Source organism: Vicugna pacos, chromosome 9, assembly GCF_048564905.1.
Source record: "Vicugna pacos chromosome 9, VicPac4, whole genome shotgun sequence".
NCBI lineage: Eukaryota > Metazoa > Chordata > Mammalia > Artiodactyla > Camelidae > Vicugna > Vicugna pacos.
This window is the reverse complement of record NC_132995.1, coordinates 19,995,593-20,015,613: the sequence shown is the minus strand read 5'-3', so window position 1 is coordinate 20,015,613 and position 20,021 is coordinate 19,995,593. Positions and strand designations below refer to the sequence as shown.

The following is a 20,021-nucleotide window of genomic DNA, read 5'->3' as shown; positions in this document are numbered from 1 at the left end:
TAACTAAGTTTCAGGTGGAAACTGCAAAGAGAAAAAAAACAAGAACTGGTTATAACCAGTTAGGCCCAGAATGGCGGGAGATTTGACTTCCAGTGGACCATAAGCCTCATTACACACTCATTGTAAAGAGTTAGCGCGCTACATGACACATCCACCGGCACTATGACAATTGCCATGACAACCACCTTCAAGCCCATACAAGGACTGAAAAAGAGAGTTGCATCACTTCTAGGTCCAAACCACACCCCTATCCTCATGCATATGCTCATGATAACTCATGAATATTCCTCCCACTCCTTCCAATTCCCTCCCTTTTCCCTCGACCATCCTATTTATTTGATTTCTCCACCCGAACTGGGTTGAGAAGTTGATTTGCTAACTTGGTTTCCGCTCCTCCATTCTTTGGCCGTTGAATAAAGCTTGTGCTGTTCCAGCGTCAGTATTGATTTCATTATTGGCTGCACAAATCCAACGGGAAAAAGAACCTCTGTGGTCGAGACAAGGGGTCTCAGACCGGGCTAGCTGGGTCCAGGGTGGGTCCAGCTGACCAACTAGGCAACACTTTTAGGGGTGTCGTTGTCCTTGGTCTCACCCAGTGACACACTGAACGGGTTTATTCCTTCTAATTAGTGCCTGATGTAGGTCTTGATGTACTAAAAATTAATGTCATTGATTTTTCAATGAAGAATATGGTCAACAAGGCATAATTTTTTCTGATCAATGTTGCTGATCAACTACCTAATGAAAGGAAGGAAAGAGGCAGGTCCTCCTTAGCATCCAAATAACTTTATGCGCCTCCCATGCAGCACTTCTGTGCCTCAGGGCTGGTTCTCTGTTCAGGATTCTGCCTTGATAACAGATAACTTTTCAAATCCAATGAGAAATTCCCGCTCTGTGCTTTCAAGGAAAGCTTGTGTGTCTTCCAGGAGGGAGAGGAAGCTGACATCTCCTAAAGCAAACAGCCTCAGGGCAAACAGAGTATCGTGCCTGCCACTGCTGGGTGAAGCAGGGTGGCCCACTGTACAGAAGAGGCAGGCACCGCAGGGCTGCCACGCCTGCCCCTGAGTAGCCTCCGCATACCAGTTTAACAAGATCCTCAGCAGAGGGGAGGCCAGGGAGTAATAAAGAAGGAAAACAGTTTGCTTCTCTCCAGTTACATCCAAACGAGGTAAGTCAAGCTCTCAGCACTCTCCATATCAGATGGAAGAACTCTAAGTCCAGGTTTTTATTGTGAAGACAGAAGGTGAAATCAACCAAGCGCATTGTAAGTCCCAAGTCTCTCCACGTTTTCTCTCCTCTCCTTGCCCTCACCCCCCCCAACTCCATCCCAACTCCTTAGTCAAGGCTCTGCTGCCCAGTGAGGAGCTTGCCTTGTCACGGTTTGCTAGCCTCAGTGCGGGTATTTGCATTTCTAAATAAAACTCTTGAGAAAATGATGCTCTGCCAGAAAGAATGACTCTCCACTGTTGGAACTTGAAGCAGCCTGGTTCCCTGGGGCAGGAGCTTGCCTGTTACTACACGGCGGGGGTTCAGGAGGGGAGCTCCTGGAATCTCAGTGCTCAGGAAGTCACCTCTTCTGCCCAAGAATGAAGCAGCCTTCTCTGAGCCTTTCAGTTAATTTCAGACATTCGGTCTTTCGTGCCTTCTTTCGCAGATGCTGTCCGCACTCCGCTGTGTCCAAGCACTGGGGATGTGCAAGATTCTGGCAGCCAGCCCTGCAATAGCAAGGGGCAGTTTACCATTCCTGCTGGCCTCTCCTCCACAAGCGCTGGCTGTCCCTTGAAAAGGTGAAGGGAGAATTGCAATCAAGTGGTTCCTAACCCAGATGTCACAAATAAATGTCACCAGGGAGTCTCTAACATAAAAAAAATAAATAACGAAAGCTTAATTGGTCGCAATTTTGCAAAGTAACTTCAGCTCCCTTTGTCTCAATTTCTACCTCTGTAAACACAGAAAAGGACACTTGTCACCTGAAATTCATGAGCTCATGTCTATACCTCGCTGCCCAATGTCGTATTGTTCTCTCTGTGGATATGACTGTCTCTTTCCACAAATAACAAGGTCATTGGGCAGAAAATCATTTCATAGTAAAAGGAAGAAGGAACGCCCAAAACAAACAAAGCCAGCAGGAGTGGGAATCCACCCCTCCCCTTCCTCCAAGCAGCCCAGCCTGTAACAGGCCACGGTCTCCCCGCGAGCCCTGCCAGCAGGACCTCCTCTCCTTCCACCTCGTTGACACGCCATCAATTTCTGAATGTCACTGACAATCACGCCACTTCTGCAGGGTCTCATAACTTCTCTCTCCTTTTAACCTGTATCATATATATTTAAACCACTTGGCTCTGTAACTATCCATTCTGGCAGGAAAGGTGTTGATCAAAGTCATTTGTTTACAAAGAAATAATCCCAGCTCCTGGATGCCAGTGGTTTCTAGTACCAAGGGCTGCGGTTCTTTGAAGTGGCCGGTAAACTGGATTTTTAACAGTCTTGAAGTAGCTCCAAGACTCGAGGGAGAAGCGACAAGCCACTGATTCAATTCTTGTGTTAGGCTGCCATCTAGTGACAGATCAGGATATCTGCTGCAGACCATCCAAGATTCTAAGACTTCCCCTAGGCAGAGGGTGGAGTGGGGTGGGAGGAATGTAAACTTACAAATAATAAGTGCCAATATTTGTTATTTGGCCAAATTAGCATTCAAGCCATTCTTCCTCAGGCATCAAGAAGCATCATCCACCTTTGTCAAAAATCAGAAGTATGCCTGTCATTGTCACCTCCTGCCACCTCCTCCCTCAGTTTCTCCCACTGCCCAACCCCCATCAGATGGGCTGAGACCCTCCTCTTGGCTCCCATGGGAAAAGTGTGGGTGCGTCTATCACAGCCATCGGTGCTCCAAAAGCAAAGATCCACAGGCCTCCAGGTGTCCGTCAGAGACGTATCCTCCAGCCTCCAATACATTTAGCTCCTGGAGTTCCCCACTGAGTCTCAAAACCAGAGACAAACAGGGAAGCCACTCCAAGCTCACAGAGGGCTGTTGCACCCCCACCTAAAGCTCTGACCACCCTGAGGACCAGCACCATGAAGAAAGTGGGGCCAGGCCTCCGTTACGGCACTGACAGGCAAGGATGGAGCCTCACAAAGGAGGGTTGGCGTGGGTACTGAGAAAATGGGAAACAATTCAGAGTCCAGCCTGAATGTGGAGCCACTCCCAGCTGGCAAGGTCCATGTCCATCTGATGCCTGAGGCCGCTCAGGGAGCTCCCGGCCTGTGAAGTGGCTCTCAGGACCCAGCAGAGCACACAGAGAACCTTTTCCAGGACCTGACCCGTCTAGGACAGGGTGGTACAAGGGCTGCAGGGAGGCCAGTAAGAGTCCCCAGGGCTCCCTCCACTTAACAAGCAAGACACAGGGCCCCAGAGAGGTCTCAGGGCTTGTGGGAGATCAATATTTATCAGATGATTTAAAAAGAAGGGAGTGTGAGGTCTGGGAACATATTCTCAGTAGTTACGAAAACACTACGTTTGAACACATTCGCCATCCCGGGGAACACAGAAAGTCTTTTTCAGCTCAGAATTCAGTTCAGTCTCTGCAGAAATTCCTCATCTTTTCATCCATTTTGCTGCTCTTTTCAGGTAAGTTATTTGATGTATTTATGACGGCATTTTAAAGACCTTGTCTTTCAACTGGAACATCTGGGTCATCTATGGTTTTGTTCTAGTGACCATTCTTTTCTCGATTAGTCACAGTTCCTGCTCCTTTGTGTGCCATATATACTGGGGTTGGGGGGGGTGTTTTTGGTTTTTTTGGGTTTTTTTTAACATCTTAAGCTGAATGGTGTATATTAAAAAAAAAAAAAACAGAAGAGACAGGAGCAGGCTCTCTGTCCCTACCTCCAGCAGGGCTTCGGGACTCCAACACCATAAAATCACGTATCTCTGCTTTTCAATCCAGCCCAATGCCAGTTTGGGGAGATTTTCTACCAGCTCCTTCTCCCTCCCACTCTCCCACATTTTGGACCAGAATGGCCTCACACACATGTAAACACACAGCTCTTCAGCCTGGAGCCAATGATTGCTTTCCCAAAGTTGAGCACAGGGCAGAACAGGAGGGAAATATGAGGTTCATGCACACATGCCCCATCAAACCTGCAGTGATTTCACTGTAAATCCTGCAGGTGCCTCGAGAATCACCCCCACAAATCCAGTGGAGATCTCTTAGGACCCTGAAGAGCTCCTGCACATTCAGACACTGCATCATGAAAACCCCAACCAAGCTTTCCTCTGCGGGTTCAGTTCGGAATGAAGCTTCTTCAGGGAACTGCAAGGATCCATTATGGCTGTATTTCAGATATTCAAAATCAAGGTAGCCTTGCAGTTACTCATGGAGGTTGACTGAGAAACCTGGCTTCCAAAACTATTTGGTCACATATATCAAGTGATACAGCCCTTGTGTTACCAAGTCCAAACTTGTTATGCTCGCCGCCCAACAGGCCAATAAATCGGGAGATGTGATGGGGCAAGGAATAGCAACTTTATTTGGAAAGCCGGCAAACCGAAAAGATGGCAGACTAATGTCTTGAAGGACCATAACACTTAAATCAGAATTTAGGCTTCTTTTATACTAAAAAGGGGAGGGGGTGTGGTTGGTTGTTGCGAACTTCTTGGTGTAGGAATTCTTTGTTCTTGTAGCTGTCCATGTGGGTCAGGTCCTGGCACCCCTGTAAAATCTTTAAAACAAGTATTTTCTGTTCTGCAACTTGTTATCTTTATGTAAGTGCAGAAGTGTTAATATCCTTAAAGGTCAGAGCCTTGAGAATAGGCTCTCCTGTACGTTTCAGGCCAAAGGAAACATTCTTTTGCAAAAGGTGCAGAGCTGGCAAGACTAAGCCTGGAAAACAGGGCACAGGGTTAAAGCCAAAGAAACACATCTAATATGGAGTCAGATTTGTTACTTTCTGTTACACTTGCTGCTCAGAATACTAAGTGGTTGGTCTTAAATTGATTTAGAGCACAGTGCTGCATCTTCACCAGAAGGGACTGATATGTCATCCTCCTGTAAACATCAGTCCTTTGCTTCTTCTAGCCCAAGCACCCAATTACCCAGCAGGAGGTTTGCCTAGCAGCAAAGTCCAGTATCAGCGATGGCACCTTACTGCCTAGTCTTTGCACTGCGTTAGACTGGGCAGTTCCTAGTGGCATTATTAAGCTTGAGGAACGATCGCTGGAGCCGCTGTGTCCAGCACCCCCACCCCCAACTCCTACCCCAAGCTCCCCTTGTCAATATAACACATCTGGACCAGCATATAGACCAATGGCAAAGCAGAGCCTGGGAAGTTCATAATCTTGAGCCTCAGGGGCTGTTCCAGCGTTGTATGGGTGAAGATGATGATGGCTGTGATCTCTCAAACCGTGCTGTCTATGCCAAGCCCTGTCTTAAAGTGGGCATTGTCTCACTGGGTGCTCAAAGCCCCCCAAGAAGCAGGTACTGCTGTCAACCCCACGTTACAGACAAGGCCATCCTGTTTTAGAAAAGCAGCAAACCTCATCCTTCTTGAATACACCAGGTTTAATCATTTAAAAGACACAAAAGAAAAATTTGCCTACATAGACACACATGTATACACACACACACACACATATATATACAATATATAAAATAACATACTTTAAAATTTTTTATTAAAATGTACTTGATTTACGATGCTAGTTTCAGGTGTATAGCAAAGTGATTCAGTCATACATATACATAGATATATACATATATTTTCAGATTCTTTTCCCTTATAGCTTATTACAAGAAATCGAATATAGTTTCCTGTGCTCTATGGTAGGTCTCTGTTGTTTATCTATTTTATATATAGTAGCATGTATCTGTTAATCCCAAACTCCTAATTTATCCCTCCCTTCCTGTCCCGAACTAATTTATTCCTCCCCTCCTTTCCCCTTTGGTAACCATAGTTTGTTTTCTATGTCTGAGTCTATTTCTGGTTTCTAAATAAAATTTGTATCTTTTTTAGATCCCACACATAAGTGATATAATATGATGTCTTTCTTTGACTTACTTCATTTAATATAATCTCTAGGTCTATCCATGTTGCTGCAAATGGCAGTACTTCATTCTTTTTTATGGCTGAGTAATTAAAATAACACACTTTTTTTTAACTTGGAGGATTACAACTTTCACTGAAAACAAAGCTGTCCACATTCTCATTGCAGATGTGTTAGCATTTCTTCAGGATTATTACCTTTCCTCACACCTAAAAGAATAGCAGAAAAATCTACTAGGAATAATGTTTTCTTTAATCCAAAAGTGGAAAAAAAGGAGTGCAGAAATAATATTTTTCCACTGTATCATCAGAGGCTATTAGATAAATGACCTCTGTGGATTTAGTTGTGTTTATTTATAGAGGGTCCTAATTTTCATAACTATGCACTTATTTATTGAGGCTTAATCTCTTTCAGTTTATATATGAAACTTTTCTTGAGTACTCAACCTAACAGCCTGAATGTCTTAAAGCAAAAGAAACCTGTATAAATGAAGCAAATGTTAATCCTACAATCTAAAAGCATATAGGTGTTCACTATAGAATTCTTTCCACTTTTCTGTATATTTGAAGTTTTTCACAATAAGTTGTTCAGGGGTAAGGGGAAGTCACCTGCAATGATGCTAACAAATCTTGACTTCCCATGGAACTTTCACAAGGTCACTAGTGGGAAAACATGTATCCATGTTTGAAAGCTTATCATTGCTAGCTATTAAAAAATCTTTTTTAAGTCTTATTTTCACTGACTAAAATATAGAAAATAGACAAAAAGAAAAAAGAATCTCTCTTAAGTTCACTTACACAGCTACAGAAACCTTCAGCATATTATTGTAATTCTTTCCGATCCTATTTGTGTATATACTATTTGGTTTTATACAGTAATATTTTGCAACCTTTTTAAAAATTGTATGCAATTTGTTTAATGACCACTTGGTACTCTGTTATATAAGTTATATAAATGTACCATACTATGCAGTTCCTAAACTTAATTAATCCTCAACAAAATCACTTGGGAACACTCTTTAAAAATACACCAACTAAATAATCTCCAGGGATGGCAAGGAATATGAATTTTTGAAGCTTACCCTGTGATTTTCATGCATTTAATTAACCTAATTAATTAGCACATACTTTGTTTAATCCACTATTTTCAAGTAATTTTGGAATCTCTGCTAAATGACAATCACAGTAATACCAATACCTATGAGGACAGGTATCTCTCTGCATACATAGACAAGTATTTCCTGAGGATAATAAAGTGGTTTGTTTGTCTTTTAAAAAGATCTAGTGATCAGGGAACTATGGAGAAACTGCAGTTCTGGGAGTGCTCACTCCACCACAATCAGGGAATTCTAGGGAAGACTGGCAGTCATCCAGGGCTGCCTTGGCTACTCAAGAAGGGGTCAATTGGAGTTAAGAGTCCTAAAAACTGTAAAAGAGCTTTCAGAACAGAGGTCTGCCTTCTCCCTTATCCCCGTAATCACAAAGGTCCTGTTCAAAAGGGCCCCCTTGAGTACTGCACTGAAATTGACTCTTGCTGTCTTCTGCTGTTTTATGCCATTTTAAAACATGCATTTCGTAGTTCACATAGTATGGATCCCCAAGAGCAGATTCTCAAACTTAGTCCCATAGCCTCCCAAGTGTTGCCAGGCATCTGCCAGTGCAATTCTGTGTGTCTATTTTGATGGTAATATACATACCAAGCAAACGCTTTACAAGTCACTCAATTTCAGGGCCTGCAGTCATATGTTTACGATCAAAATGGCACAAGTCATCACCCAAAGAAACTTAAACCAATGTTTCTCAAACCAGGATGCGTGGACATACTCCCAGAGTTCCCAGAGAAATGTTTTTCCTTTAAAAGGAGGCTATATCATACTGAAAGGTGAGAACTACTACAAAGACCACGTTGCTTTTCTCTCTTGAACGGCTCCTAGCCGGGGCCCAGCACTCGGCAAAAGCTAAGGCTGCAGTTCTGCACAGGACGCCCGTAGCTTCTAAGAGGTCTCCACCAGGCCTTCCAGGCACACTACTTGAACCCTTCCCCAGGGGAGTGATAATCAAGTCCTTGCCTTTTACCTTATTGACAGGAACTAATATTACGGGCTTCGAGAAAACTCACAGACCATCAACCCCAACCCCATTCACAGTACACGGGAAAAGCTGAGGCCCAGAGACGGGACGTGCCTTAAGCGAGGTCACACAGCTAGCTAGCAGCAGAGACAAAGCAAGAATGTAAGCCTCCTATCCCAACTTCAGTGCCTCGGCTGCTCTGTAGAGAGCACTGATTAGAAACCCCAGAGACCTCATTTCCACCCCCACCCCCCACCCCGTCCCATTTCCACCCTCCCCTGGTCCCCAGCCTCCCTCGCGTCAAGTCGTCGGCTCGCCTCGCCCTATTCCAGGCCTCCACAAGCATTCCATACTCCCCAACTCCAATCCTACAGCTTCTGGCCTTCCCCCGCCTACGAAACACACAAACAGACAGCCGCACCACGCAGATAGCCCCGCCGGAACCGCCGTGCTCCGCCAAGCAGCGGAGTCCGCCCCGAGGCGCATGCGCCACCGTAGGTCGGCGCGCGTCGGTGACGTCACGGGCGGCGCCATCCACGAGCTGGGAGTCTGCGACTCGAGCTGCTGGTGGGACCGTGTCTGTCTGTCGACTTAGCCTACTGGGCGACCTTGGGCACAGGAACCTCTCCACCGCCAACTCTGACGGGAGAGGCTCTGGTGATCGAGGGCTGCTGAAGAAAGTAGAGAGGAGTGAGCGACGCCTGAAGGAGACGTCAGCAGAGCGCACCGGAAGCAGTCCGAGAATGAAGGGTAAGCAGGGTTGAGGGCCACGAAATTGGAGAGGGGTGGATGTAGAGAGTCGGAGACTAGGTGTAGGTGTTGGTGGGTGAAAAGGGTCGCTGCGGAGTCCGAACGGAACTGCTGTGGGAATTGCCCTGCCTTACATAAGCGAAACTGAGGCCCGGAGTCCCAGTTGGCCTGACTCAGTCTTGGAGCTAGGGATTGATGTCAGAGTTGGCCCCAGGCAGATTGCCTCAGGGGGCTGCTCAGTGGTGCTAGAGAAGGGCCCAAGGACTTGGCCCGACTTGGCCACTACCTCCCTGGGTGGCGTGGTCAAGGCCCTGGCCCTCTCTGCAATCCGGTTTCCAATTTTGTAAGGTATTGATAATGGTACCTGCCCAGTATGCTGTGCGTGAACAGCCCTACTGATGTAAAGCATAGGAAGCGTGCTGGGGAGTAATATCACTAACCTAAGGCTTTGGGAGCTGAGCAGAGGAGAGATGTGCCGCAGAGGGGAGCAAGCACCCAGTACAGTTATAAACAAGGGAGTGACACCGTTAAAACTGGATTTTGAATTCCACCTCTGCCACTCCCTACCTATGTGATCAAGTTAAGTATCTCAGCGTATCTGAACTTAAGTTTTCTCAGTGCATAATAGGAATAATAACTAAAGGATGCTTGAGAAAGTATAATGTGATAAAATATATGTAGCTTTTAATCAGGATCATGGCAAGTAACCAGGACTCAATAACTGTTAGATGTCTATCATTACAGGGGGGTAAAAAAAAAAAGACTTCCAGGTCTAATGCTAGGCATCTGTAACCAGTGCAAAGTCATTTCTGGGGTCCCAGGCCCTGCAAGTTGCTCTCTACCAACAAGTTTTAATCCCTATCTTCCATTTGCGGGAGAACCAGACTCTGTATATAAAACTTGTAACCACTTTGGTTTGCTTGTTCATATGTACTCAGGGGAAGCACAGTGGAACTGGGGTGGAGTTTACAGAGTGCAGTGTGAATCAGAATTTCCAGTCTTTTGGCCCTTGAACCAAGCCTTTATGTCATTCTTATCCCATTCACACCCATGCTCTGTTCCAGTGCTGTGGTTTTCTTCTTAAGACAAATTAAGAAATAGGAGTATGAAAGTTTTTACAGGTTGAAACCACATTGAGTAATATATATTTTGAGCTTGAAGAAAGATCTGCCGTATTTTATCAGTTTAGGACACCATCAACGGTATGATACATCTCAGTTTCATAGATATTAAAATGTGAGAAAGTCTTTTCTTAGACATCTAACAGTCAAAAAATTGTAATGGTTCTGATCATCTTCATCCTGGAAAGCCCCGCCACATAACTTTTAAATAAGTTACATCATTAGACTTTTAGATCAACTGCTCAGGCTCCTAACCACAGTATTTTAAACCAGTGCAACTCCAGGCAATGTCTGCTGAGATGCAGTAGCATCTGAGAACTTGTTAGAGATGCAGGATCTGAGGGTGGGTCCCAAGAATCTACATTTTAATAAGATCCCAGAGCTTCTGATACACATTAGCGTTTGAGAAGCACTATTTTAGAGCACACCACTGGAACTTCGAGGATGGTGTGGCTGAAGGGTGGGACAAGAGACATCCAAGAAGGCTTTGAGATTGTGCTCTTTGTCCTAACCCCATCTTCTTCTATCTCTGAATGAGTGTCATTATTTTCATAGTTATAAACATTTTAGGTCTTACAGTCATAGCCAACAGGAATGATCATTTCTTGCTTTGTTTTTTTTTTTTTCTTTAATCCCCCAGGTGTGATCTACCATGCCTTTTCTCAGAAAGAGGCGAAAGAGTTGGATGTTCAGGTACAGTGCTTGGCAGGAGGTCAGGGGGCAACAGAGGTGATGACAGAGATGACTCAGTGACTTTTAAACCTTTAGTGGTGTTTTAGATGTCCTCTCCCACGTTTTACCCCTCACATTTCCAGCAGATGTGTTAGGCTTAATCAAGATCTGTTGTTCTGCTGGCCTTCTTTCCCATTATACCAGAGTCAAGTTTGGTTAACTGGGACTTCTTGATCTGTGTCATCTCCCACTGTGTAGGGGACACCAGACTATACCCACCTGAAACCTGCCATGGCGAGCACTGTCATTTGACCTTGTTATAGTGCCCCCTTCACTCCTGAAGAGAGCATGCAGATCACATTGCATAAGTGTAATTTCTGGATTATATCTAGATGGTAGAAACATACGTTATGAGTTTAGAAAAAGCTTCACTGGTGACATAATGAGGGAGTTAATTTGAAATTAAGATTTTGAAATACTAATATACCTTTATTTGGCTTCTCTATGAAAGATGGGTATTTTCCTCCTTTTTTTAATTGAAGTATAGTTGATTTACAATGTTGTATTAGTTTCTCGTATACAGCATATACATATATATATAAAAAACTGAATAGATATAAATAAAGATGGGTATTTAAATGTACCACTTAGGTATTTAAAGAATCAAATAATTATCCTTTTACAGTAATAATAGTGATGCAACTAAAAGTACAAAGCTGAAGCTGACTGCCCTTCTGTCCATGGCTACTTGAAGACTGTGTGTTATCTTCATCCCTACCTCCCACCCGCCACTGTGCCCGATTCTCCTCCATGAAGGGAGAGCTCGATTATTGTTGACACATTAGCCTCAAGGTGTTTGCAGACTGGTTAGTGCAACAGAGATTCAGGAAATGGCCCAGCCAAGAGGGGGGACCTCAGTAGACCGTGCTCCCTGGGGCTGTGGCAGACATGAAGGCAGAGACACCTGAGTGACGACTAGGCTGGTGGAACTCCAACTTGACAGACAGGATGCTTGTAGGTTTTTTTGAAGAATTACACACAATTTTGACAGTTACTTTGCCAGGAAGTCCTCTCAGAGCAGCTGCTCAGTCACAGTCATATGACGCTCCGCTCTGTGTGGAAAAGAGTGAACACGTGGGGCTAAGATACGCCGACAGTTTCTTTCCCCAAGTGATTCCAGAGCAGACTTGGAGAGTAGCCATGTGGCGTCCACTACAGTACTCAAGTAAAAAGTATCGCAGTGTGTCAGAATCCCTTCCTGCTGCGGCTGGGCCCACCGGGAGTACTTGGTTATGCTGATTTTACTAGTATTAGGGTCATTTCTGTTGAGTCCATAGCTTGGTTCTGTTGTGAGCTTGCCTTCCCCTGATCATGACTGTTTAAATACTGTTTTCATACATTTCTCAAGCTTTCCTCCCTGCCAAGGATGAGAGAAGTCTTTTCTTCCAAATATAATGGTGTTACTTATTTTTTGTCATCAGAATACCCTCAGAGAAGTGAGGCAGGAAGCTGGAGGTTGACACGGCTATTTTGTGTGGCAGTCACAAATTGGCATTTGCGCGTGACTTTCATATCTGGCCAGCTGTGGGTAGCAAACACTTGGCAGATGAGAGGCTGGGTGCTCCTCAGTGGGTCGATAGGTGGGTCTGCAAAGGCAGCCCAACTGCTGTTGCAGCGGTGGAGGGGGGTGGCCCTGGGGTCCTGGGCAGCCCAGCCAGGGCAGTGAGCACCACACCATCTTATCCCCATGCAGCACCCAGGAAGCCAGCGGGCCGAGGCCTTCGTGAGGGCCTTCCTGAAGCGGAGCATGCCCCGCATGAGCCAGCAAGCCCGGGAGGACCACCTGCAACGCAAGGCTGTTGTTCTGGAGTACTTCACTCATCGGAAGCGGAAGGAAAAGAGAAAGAAATCCAAAGGCCTCTCTGCTAAGCAGCGGAGGGAGCTGCGGCTCTTTGACATTAAGCCAGAGCAGCAGAGGTATGCCAGGCCTCTCCTGCCTTTCCACCCCAGCAGCTTGATCTTCCTAGCACTGAGTGTGGACTTGGAAGTCTAGGTAGCCTGGGCTCCACTTAAGCTAAGAGAGCCTCTCCCACTTCTGCCACAAGGGGGCAGCCTTCCTTTACCAATTCAGACTGGGTTTGGCTTTTCTGCTGGGCTTGTGTCCTAGCCTTAAGGAATGAGACCTGTTCCATAAGTGGGTCTGTTGCCCATGGCAACAGGCTATTTGTCTTTCAGTTTTCTTAGAAAAAAGAGGAACTGACATTTCTTAATATGTATCTCTTTGTAGCCTTTAATGGCAATAGACACAATCATCCACTGGGGTTTTATTTCCAAAGAACGCACTGCCCACGTGTTTCAGAAGGTGCTGAAAGAGACTCGTCACTCTCTGTGGGAGGATGCGTTCCTCCCTGCAGCTGACACTCCATCCCTCCTTGGCCACAGCTCAGCATTTGCATGTCTTAGGACTGTTCCTAGGGTTTTCTTCAAGGTCTGTAGACAAGTGGCCTCCCACATCCCACAAGACAGAGTCTGTCGCTTTGCTCATGGCCCCTCTCGCAAGATCAGCTGGGCTTCGGGAGGAGGCAGGGACTGCTGCCTGCCCCGAGTGTTCCCCACTCTTGTCCCCACTGACAGAGTCCACTTTGGGTTGAGCTGGAGGCTCTCATTTCTCTAACCAGTAGCTTTGTTGACTGGATTCCTGACAGAGCACTAGGGAGGCCCCTTTGGGGTCCTCTTACCTGACCCTCCCCTTCACCCCACTATTTCTCACTCACCCTCCAGACAGACTTGTCACCTTGCACAGGGACTTACAACAACAAGCAGCTCCTGTTTACTGAAGGCTTACTGGGTTCAGCTTACTGTAACAGAAAACCTCAAAATAGCAGTGGCCTAAGTGAGACTGAAGTTTATTTCTGTCTTAGGAAAAGAAATCCAGATGAATGCCAGCCTGGGCTGGTGTGGCAGGCAGTTCCATGGCCATCAGAACACCGAGAGTGTAGCCTTGGGGGCATCCTTGCTGCCCACCCTCTTTAGATGTTGCTTCGTGGTCTCAGATGTCAGCTTGAGCTCCAGCTGTCACGGCCGCATATAGCCAGCAGGAAGGATGAAGGGGCAAGAGAGGCAACGCCTTCCTCTTCTCATTAGCAAAAAAGCCTCAAGAGGTTTCTACCAGAGAGGAAACTGAGGTTTGAGAGGTGAAAGTACTGGATTCTAGGGAGGTTATCCAGAGTAGAACTAGGATTTGCGCCCAGGCCCCAGTGATCCGGGTCATGATCCTTGGCATAACTCTTTGGATGTTACAATCCCAAGCTCACATTGCCCAACTTTTTACCTCTTTCTGACTTTACCACAGGTACAGTCTTTTTCTCCCTCTGCATGAACTCTGGAAACAGTACATCCGGGATCTGTGCAATGGTCTCAAACCAGACACGTGAGTTGCAATTCTGAAGCCTTGCCCTTTGGAGGTAGAGCCCAGGTCTTAGGGTCGTTGTAAATGCTGCCTTCAGAGCTTGCTGTCAGCATCGCCTGGCTGCAGGAGTTTGTAGACCTGTTCGCTGCTTTCAGAATTCTTTCTCGTGGTACGCTTTAAGGGCTTCTGTTTACCTCGTAGGCAGCCACAGATGATTCAGGCCAAGCTCTTGAAGGCAGATCTTCATGGCGCTATTGTTTCAGGTAATTTTTCTCAAAGCACATCATCTGGATGCCCAAGTAGTCACTCGGGGCAACATAGTGCTGTGTCACGGTATTAGACACTTTCCTTGCCATGCGGATGTCCCCACGTCGCCAGCATTGAGGGTGGGAGGTGACTGTAGCTGTCTTGGCCAGTGCTGGCCACTTGTTGGACACTCTCAATGTTCTCGGTGTACCTTCTCCACACAGAGACCCTGCTGGTATCCCAAAGGGCACAGCAGCTGATGGCACTCCCCACAGCCTGGTATCTTGAACAGTCCCGTGGTTTTTAAATGTCAGCTGTGGATCAACAGTTCCCAAGTTGTCATCTCCAGCACAGACCTTTCCCTTGAACTCCTTGAATCCAGCTGTCCACTGGACACACAGTGCCAGATGTGCAGTAGGCACTGCAAAATTTGCATACCCAGAACAGGGCTCTGGGCCCCTCGGCCGATAAGTGCCTCCCCGGGTCTTCCCCATCTCACTTAACACCAGGAATCACTGTTAGTAGTGCCCCCGAGCGCCACTAATAGTAGTGCCGCTGTTTGCCCTGCTTGTTCAGGCCAAAACCCACCTCCAGCCCATCAGCACGTCCTAACACCCAGACCTAAGCCACCACCGCCTCCCCTGGGTTACAGCAAAGCTGCCTAACCCTCTGCCTCCTGATGCACTGCCCCTCCCCTGACCAGGCAGCTGGAGTGTAAGTTTTATAACAAATCAAGCTGTGTCCCTTCTGCCTCCTTACTGTGGTCCAAGTGCCCTGTCCAGCCTCCTTGGGCACCCGCCTCCTTGGGCACCAGGTCCAATCACAATGGAAGCTTTCTGCTTCTCACCAGACCTGTCCCTGCCTCAGGGCCTTTGCTTCTTCCTTCTGCCCAGAGTGTTCTGTGTGCTCACAGACTGACTCTTGTTACCCAGGTCCCTACTCAGATGTCACTTCCCAGGGGCCTGCCACCACTAAAGGTGACCCTGCCCCCACCCCCATACCCTGTCCTTTTTTCATAACACTCATCACTATCAGAAAATACAGTTGTCTGGTTTGGTACACAGTACCCTTCCCCCTATTAGAACAGCAGGTCCGTGAGAGCAGAACCCAGGACTGTCTTGTTCACCTCCCTAGGACAGTGCCAGGCACATGTCAGGGGTTCTGTGAATGTGTGTTGCCTGCTTTGCAGCATGGGTCGGGGGAGGCGAGGGCCTGCTGCCTGTGGTGGCAGCTAACTGCCATTCTTGCCACCATTCAGGAGGTTGTGGGAAGACAGATGTTTATTCAGGTCCCATAAATGAGACCTGGCCTTGCCAGGGCAACCTGACTGTGGGCTTTGGTGGTGCTGGATGCACATGTGACCTCTTGGCTCCACTATACTGCCAGGGCCCCTCTGGCTGCAGGCCCTCCAAAGGACACTTTATCAGAGCAGCCCGGAGGCTACAAAGCCACCTGCAAGGGATTGAGAAGCCTGGATGCTCATTCCACTTAGCCCCTGCCCAGCTGAGGATCCTCCGCCTCCCCCTGCCCCTCTGGGTGCTCTTCCTTCCTCTGCTGGCTCAGGGTTGGGACCAGGACCCCCAGCTCCCGAAGGCCTGACTGCCTGTGGCTCCCTCAACACTGCAGAAGCCTGAGCCCTGAACAACCTTTTTCCTTTGCAGTCACAAAATCCAAATGCCCCTCTTACGTGGGCGTTACAGGAATCCTTCTACAGGAAACAAAGCACGTTTTCAAAATTATCACTAAAGAAGACCGCCTGAAAGGTACGGAACTGGATCTCTGAAGGTGCCTGGGGCTGCGACACCCCGGCTGATTTGTCAGCCCTTTCCTCCTGGTTCTCAGGGGCGGTCTGGCCTTTCAAGTCAGCACAGATTGTAGGTACCTGCCGATCTTATGTCCCAGGCCTGCAGAGGCCAGCCCAGCACCCAGGGCTCTCCCTGAGGCTCTCGTGAGCCCAGCCAGCAGCCTGGTGCAGATGAGATCAGAGGAAGGAAGGGTTGCTTGTCTAGGCTTCCAGACACCTGGGTCTGTTGCCCAGACTGGGACCCTTCACCTGCCCAAAGGCTGCTGCCTCCCAGTGGGTGTAGCCAGATACCAGGGAGGAAGCTAAGGTAGCCCCCGCCCCTGGAGTTTGAGGAGCCGCACCCTTGGTGGTGACGCGGGTTCCAGGGAAGCAAGTGCGGGCCCACTGGCCTGGTGTGCCGGGGCTCGCTGTGCTGGCTGGGCGGGCAGCCGGTCTGTCGAGGTTTCCACACCCCCGATTTCAAAACCACACTGAGGTTTTTGTTCCTGTAAGTTTGGAGCTTGGTTTTCTTGCTGCTTTCTTCCATTTCCCTATATATTCTGCTCTCATTTTAAACCTCAGAAAGTGGTATACAGGTTTCCCCAATAAGCATAAAGCTGTGCGTCATCTGAAAGTTATGTGGTAAGACCTGTTTTTGGCAGTTTTTCTGAGAGTTTCTGGTTCTGGGAGTTTGGTTCAGAGCCTTTGACCCTGAAAATTAGGTGTTGAGTTATATGTAAAACGTGACTAAATTGGCCTTCTTGGCAGAATAGCCCTCTGTAATCCTGGTGTGTTACCTCTGTGGGTTCCCCCATTTCCCATTAGCGTTTCGTATGTTCTGGTATGAACATCTTAGGAATAATATTCTTCATAAAAGTGAACTTACTACCAAGATTCTTTTCCTCATCCTTTTTCTCCTGCTTTTTTTCTCAGTTATCCCCAAGCTAAACTGTGTGTTCACTGTGGAGGTCGATGGCTTTGTGTCCTACATTTATGGGAGCAAATTCCAGCTGCGGTCAAGCGAGCGATCTGCAAAGAAGTTCAAAGCAAAGGGAACGATTGACCTGTGAGCTCCTGCTGCCTAAAGGGATCGTTTATGACAGCTGAGAATTGGAAACACCCTGAACGAATGCCCACTGTTCAAGAAAGAGATGATCAGGCCAATTCTGGTTACAGACCACCTCCAGCCAGTTTAAATCAGAATTAAGGACAGTTTACCATCTGGGAAGAATACACTGTACTGGGCACAGTGGTCGGGGGGCCAGGGGTCTGTCTTTATAGGTGCCCTTGTTTTTGCGTCTCTCCCATGGAGAGAAAAGTTTGGCGGAAAACTTCAGGATTAACACATTGACTTGAATACTGGGATTAACTGAGTTTTTATTAAATAGTGGGATTATTTGGGTTTTTTTTTTTCTTTTTCCGTGTTTTTGGAATGTTCTATGTTGAATCCGTTGTTTATGTAATAGTAAAATATGCATGTGGGCATGAACAGGCTACAGAAAGATTCCTGCAGCACAGCCAGGATGGAAGGGGAGGCCCGAGGCTGCGCCTGGGTCTGCCTTTACTTCTGCTCTGTGGAAGCGGCCGGCAGGCACCGTGTCTTACGAGTCAGGGGTACCCTTCATCTTTGACACGTCACTTGAAGTCATGGCTGCCATCAAACTCTTTGACCTGAGGTTTACTTTGCTCTTTCAAGAAAGTTGAAGAGGAATGAGTGGTGAAGTCGCCAAGTAACATAGGGCCCATTCGGGGTTTAGAAAACTGGGGCAGGCCACAGCGGCAGAATGCTGGGCCCAGGGGTGCTTATTAATGGTTGCTCCAGTGTAAGGCACTTCAAACTACAGAGTGTGCTCATTCCTGAGTGCGTTAGGCTCCAGGGGAAGGTAGGCTGAAGGCAAAATGAGACTGCAGCTCTTCCCAAGGTCTAACGTTCTAGGAAAGCCTCAGTCCCCAGCAGTGGCACCTTTGTTCCATTTTTGCTGCCGGAAGGCTTGGCTCTGCAGTCTGCCCCCAGCCCTGTGTGGCAGTGTGTCTGTGGGCCAGTAGATGGGGCCCTTCTCTGCAGGGCCTGAGTGCCAACTGGACGGGTGATTCCGGGGCAGGGACCAGCCTTCCGAGGTCTGCTATTGGGAGAACCACATGGCTCAGAAGGTCGTGTCGCCCCTTGCTTTTGACAAGCAAGTGTTTGCTGACCAACAAGGTGAGGCCAGAAGCATTCCTGGTGACAAAATGGCAGCAAATCACGTGCTTTTTATTCCACAACAAGAAAAGCAGCGATGACAGAGGCTTCGCTTTCTCCGCATTTCACACTGGACGAGAAACTCCGTGGTGGAGAAGGGACGCGGAAACACTGACTTTGCAGCAGGAGCGCAAGAAGGCCCAGCTGTACCTCTACTCCCCCCCGAAGGCCAGGCGCGCCCAGAGTCTCCCACGGACCTGCCCGGCGGCTGCACCCCGCTTCCGTCCGCGCACGGTGTTCCTCGGCAGCAGGGTCCGAGTCTCCTTGGGTGCTCTCTCCAGTCTAGCCGTCGCTGCCAGTGGTTCAGAGCCGAGTCCCAGCACCACCTCAGGCAGGGCAGCCTGACCCAGCGACGGCCCCGGTGTGCAGCCACAAGGAGACTCGGGCTCACAGCGCTCCCTTGCCCGGGGCCTCACCACCTGCCAGAGGTAGAGCTGGGATTGAAACCCTGCGTTGTAGCTCCAGCATCACGCCTTTGACGAGGGCGTGACCGCAAGGATGAGAAGATACTGCCAAAGTCCGCAGCGTGGTCCCCTTCTTACCGGCGTTCCCACCGAGGAAATCTCCGCCTCCCGTGTAGGACGGCTCCAGCTGTCTGAAGGTGCCACGTGGTACCAGCGTAGGTGCTGTAACGTCCTAAAGCCCACCGCTCTCACCCACCCCTCCGCGATGGGAAGGGCAGCCAGTGTTGTGTAAACATGCAGTTGTTTTCCAGAAAAGTTGTTGTAATCACTTGCCGTGTGAAATCTGTTTCTCATTTGGCGCAGACTCAAGTTTCCATGTGAGTAGCTGTTTAGTTTGTAGACTTCTCTCCCCCTCCCAAGGAGACTCGGTGAGAGCGCTCACCTGCCACGAAGCTGGTGCTGTACATGCCGGTTTCTGGGATGCCCTGTTGTCCCCGTGGCCCGCTTAGGGGTCGCTAGGTCCTGTGCCCCGAGGACCATGCCGTCCTCCCTGGCAGAAGATGGGGTGAATGGAGCTCAGGCCGTGCTGGGCGCTGGCTGTGAGCGAGCATTCCTGACGAAGCTGTGCTGACCGCTGCACAGGGAAGTGGATCAGGGCTGGCCGTGTCCCCACGGCTGCGGCCCAGGGCTTGTCACGGAGGGCAGTGTGGTACTTTGCAGTCCTCTCCCTCCCATCTCCACTGTCCAGAGAGCAGGACCCTGGCAGAGCTGGGGCCTCAGACACACAGGACACCGGTGAGACACAGCTAAATCTGCCGCATGTCTAAACCTTCATGCACAGGGGAACCCTGTGCCTGGAGGGCCCGTGAAGCAGCAGAGTGATTAATGTAGTCCAACCTCGGGATGGGACAGAGGCGGCTGCAGGGCCAGGAGACACCGGTGTGGTGACCCTCTCCTCCCCAGAGAGCGAGTGGGCCCCAGCCCTTTACCTTCCCCAGGGCCAGGTCTGTGGAGGACACAGCCGCAGCGCGGGGCCCACAGAGGACAGGCCAGAGCCTCTCTAGGGCAGAAGAGGCATGAAGCCCCTGAAGGGGAAGGAGGCGGCGTGGGCCATGGCCAGTGTATTAGCCCGGCCTGCCGTAACAACATGCTGCAGGTGGGCGGCTTAACAGACATTTCTTCTCTCACTGTTCTGGAAGCTGGAAGTCCAAGATTAGGGCGCTGTCAGGATTGCTGTCTGGTGAGAACTTTCTTCTTGGCCACCTCGCTCATCCTCACGCAGCCT

The 20,021-nt window shown here is 48.5% G+C and overlaps 1 protein-coding gene across 2 annotated transcripts; it reads left to right on the top strand.

The window, feature by feature from the left end:
• Positions 1–8,632: 8,632 nt before the first annotated feature.
• Positions 8,633–19,100, top strand: POP4 (POP4 homolog, ribonuclease P/MRP subunit). 2 transcript variants are annotated; one of them, XM_006212205.4, is made up of 7 exons: positions 8,633–8,862; positions 10,624–10,676; positions 12,409–12,632; positions 14,008–14,085; positions 14,266–14,327; positions 15,972–16,073; positions 17,027–19,100. In XM_006212205.4, the coding sequence occupies exons 1-7, from the start codon at positions 8,856–8,858 to the stop codon at positions 17,161–17,163; spliced, it is 663 nt and encodes a 220-aa protein (XP_006212267.1). In that variant the 5' UTR covers positions 8,633–8,855; the 3' UTR covers positions 17,164–19,100. The 2 variants fall into 2 exon arrangements, with proteins under 2 accessions (XP_006212267.1, XP_072823394.1); XM_072967293.1 differs by lacking the exon at positions 10,624–10,676.
• Positions 19,101–20,021: the final 921 nt, after the last annotated feature.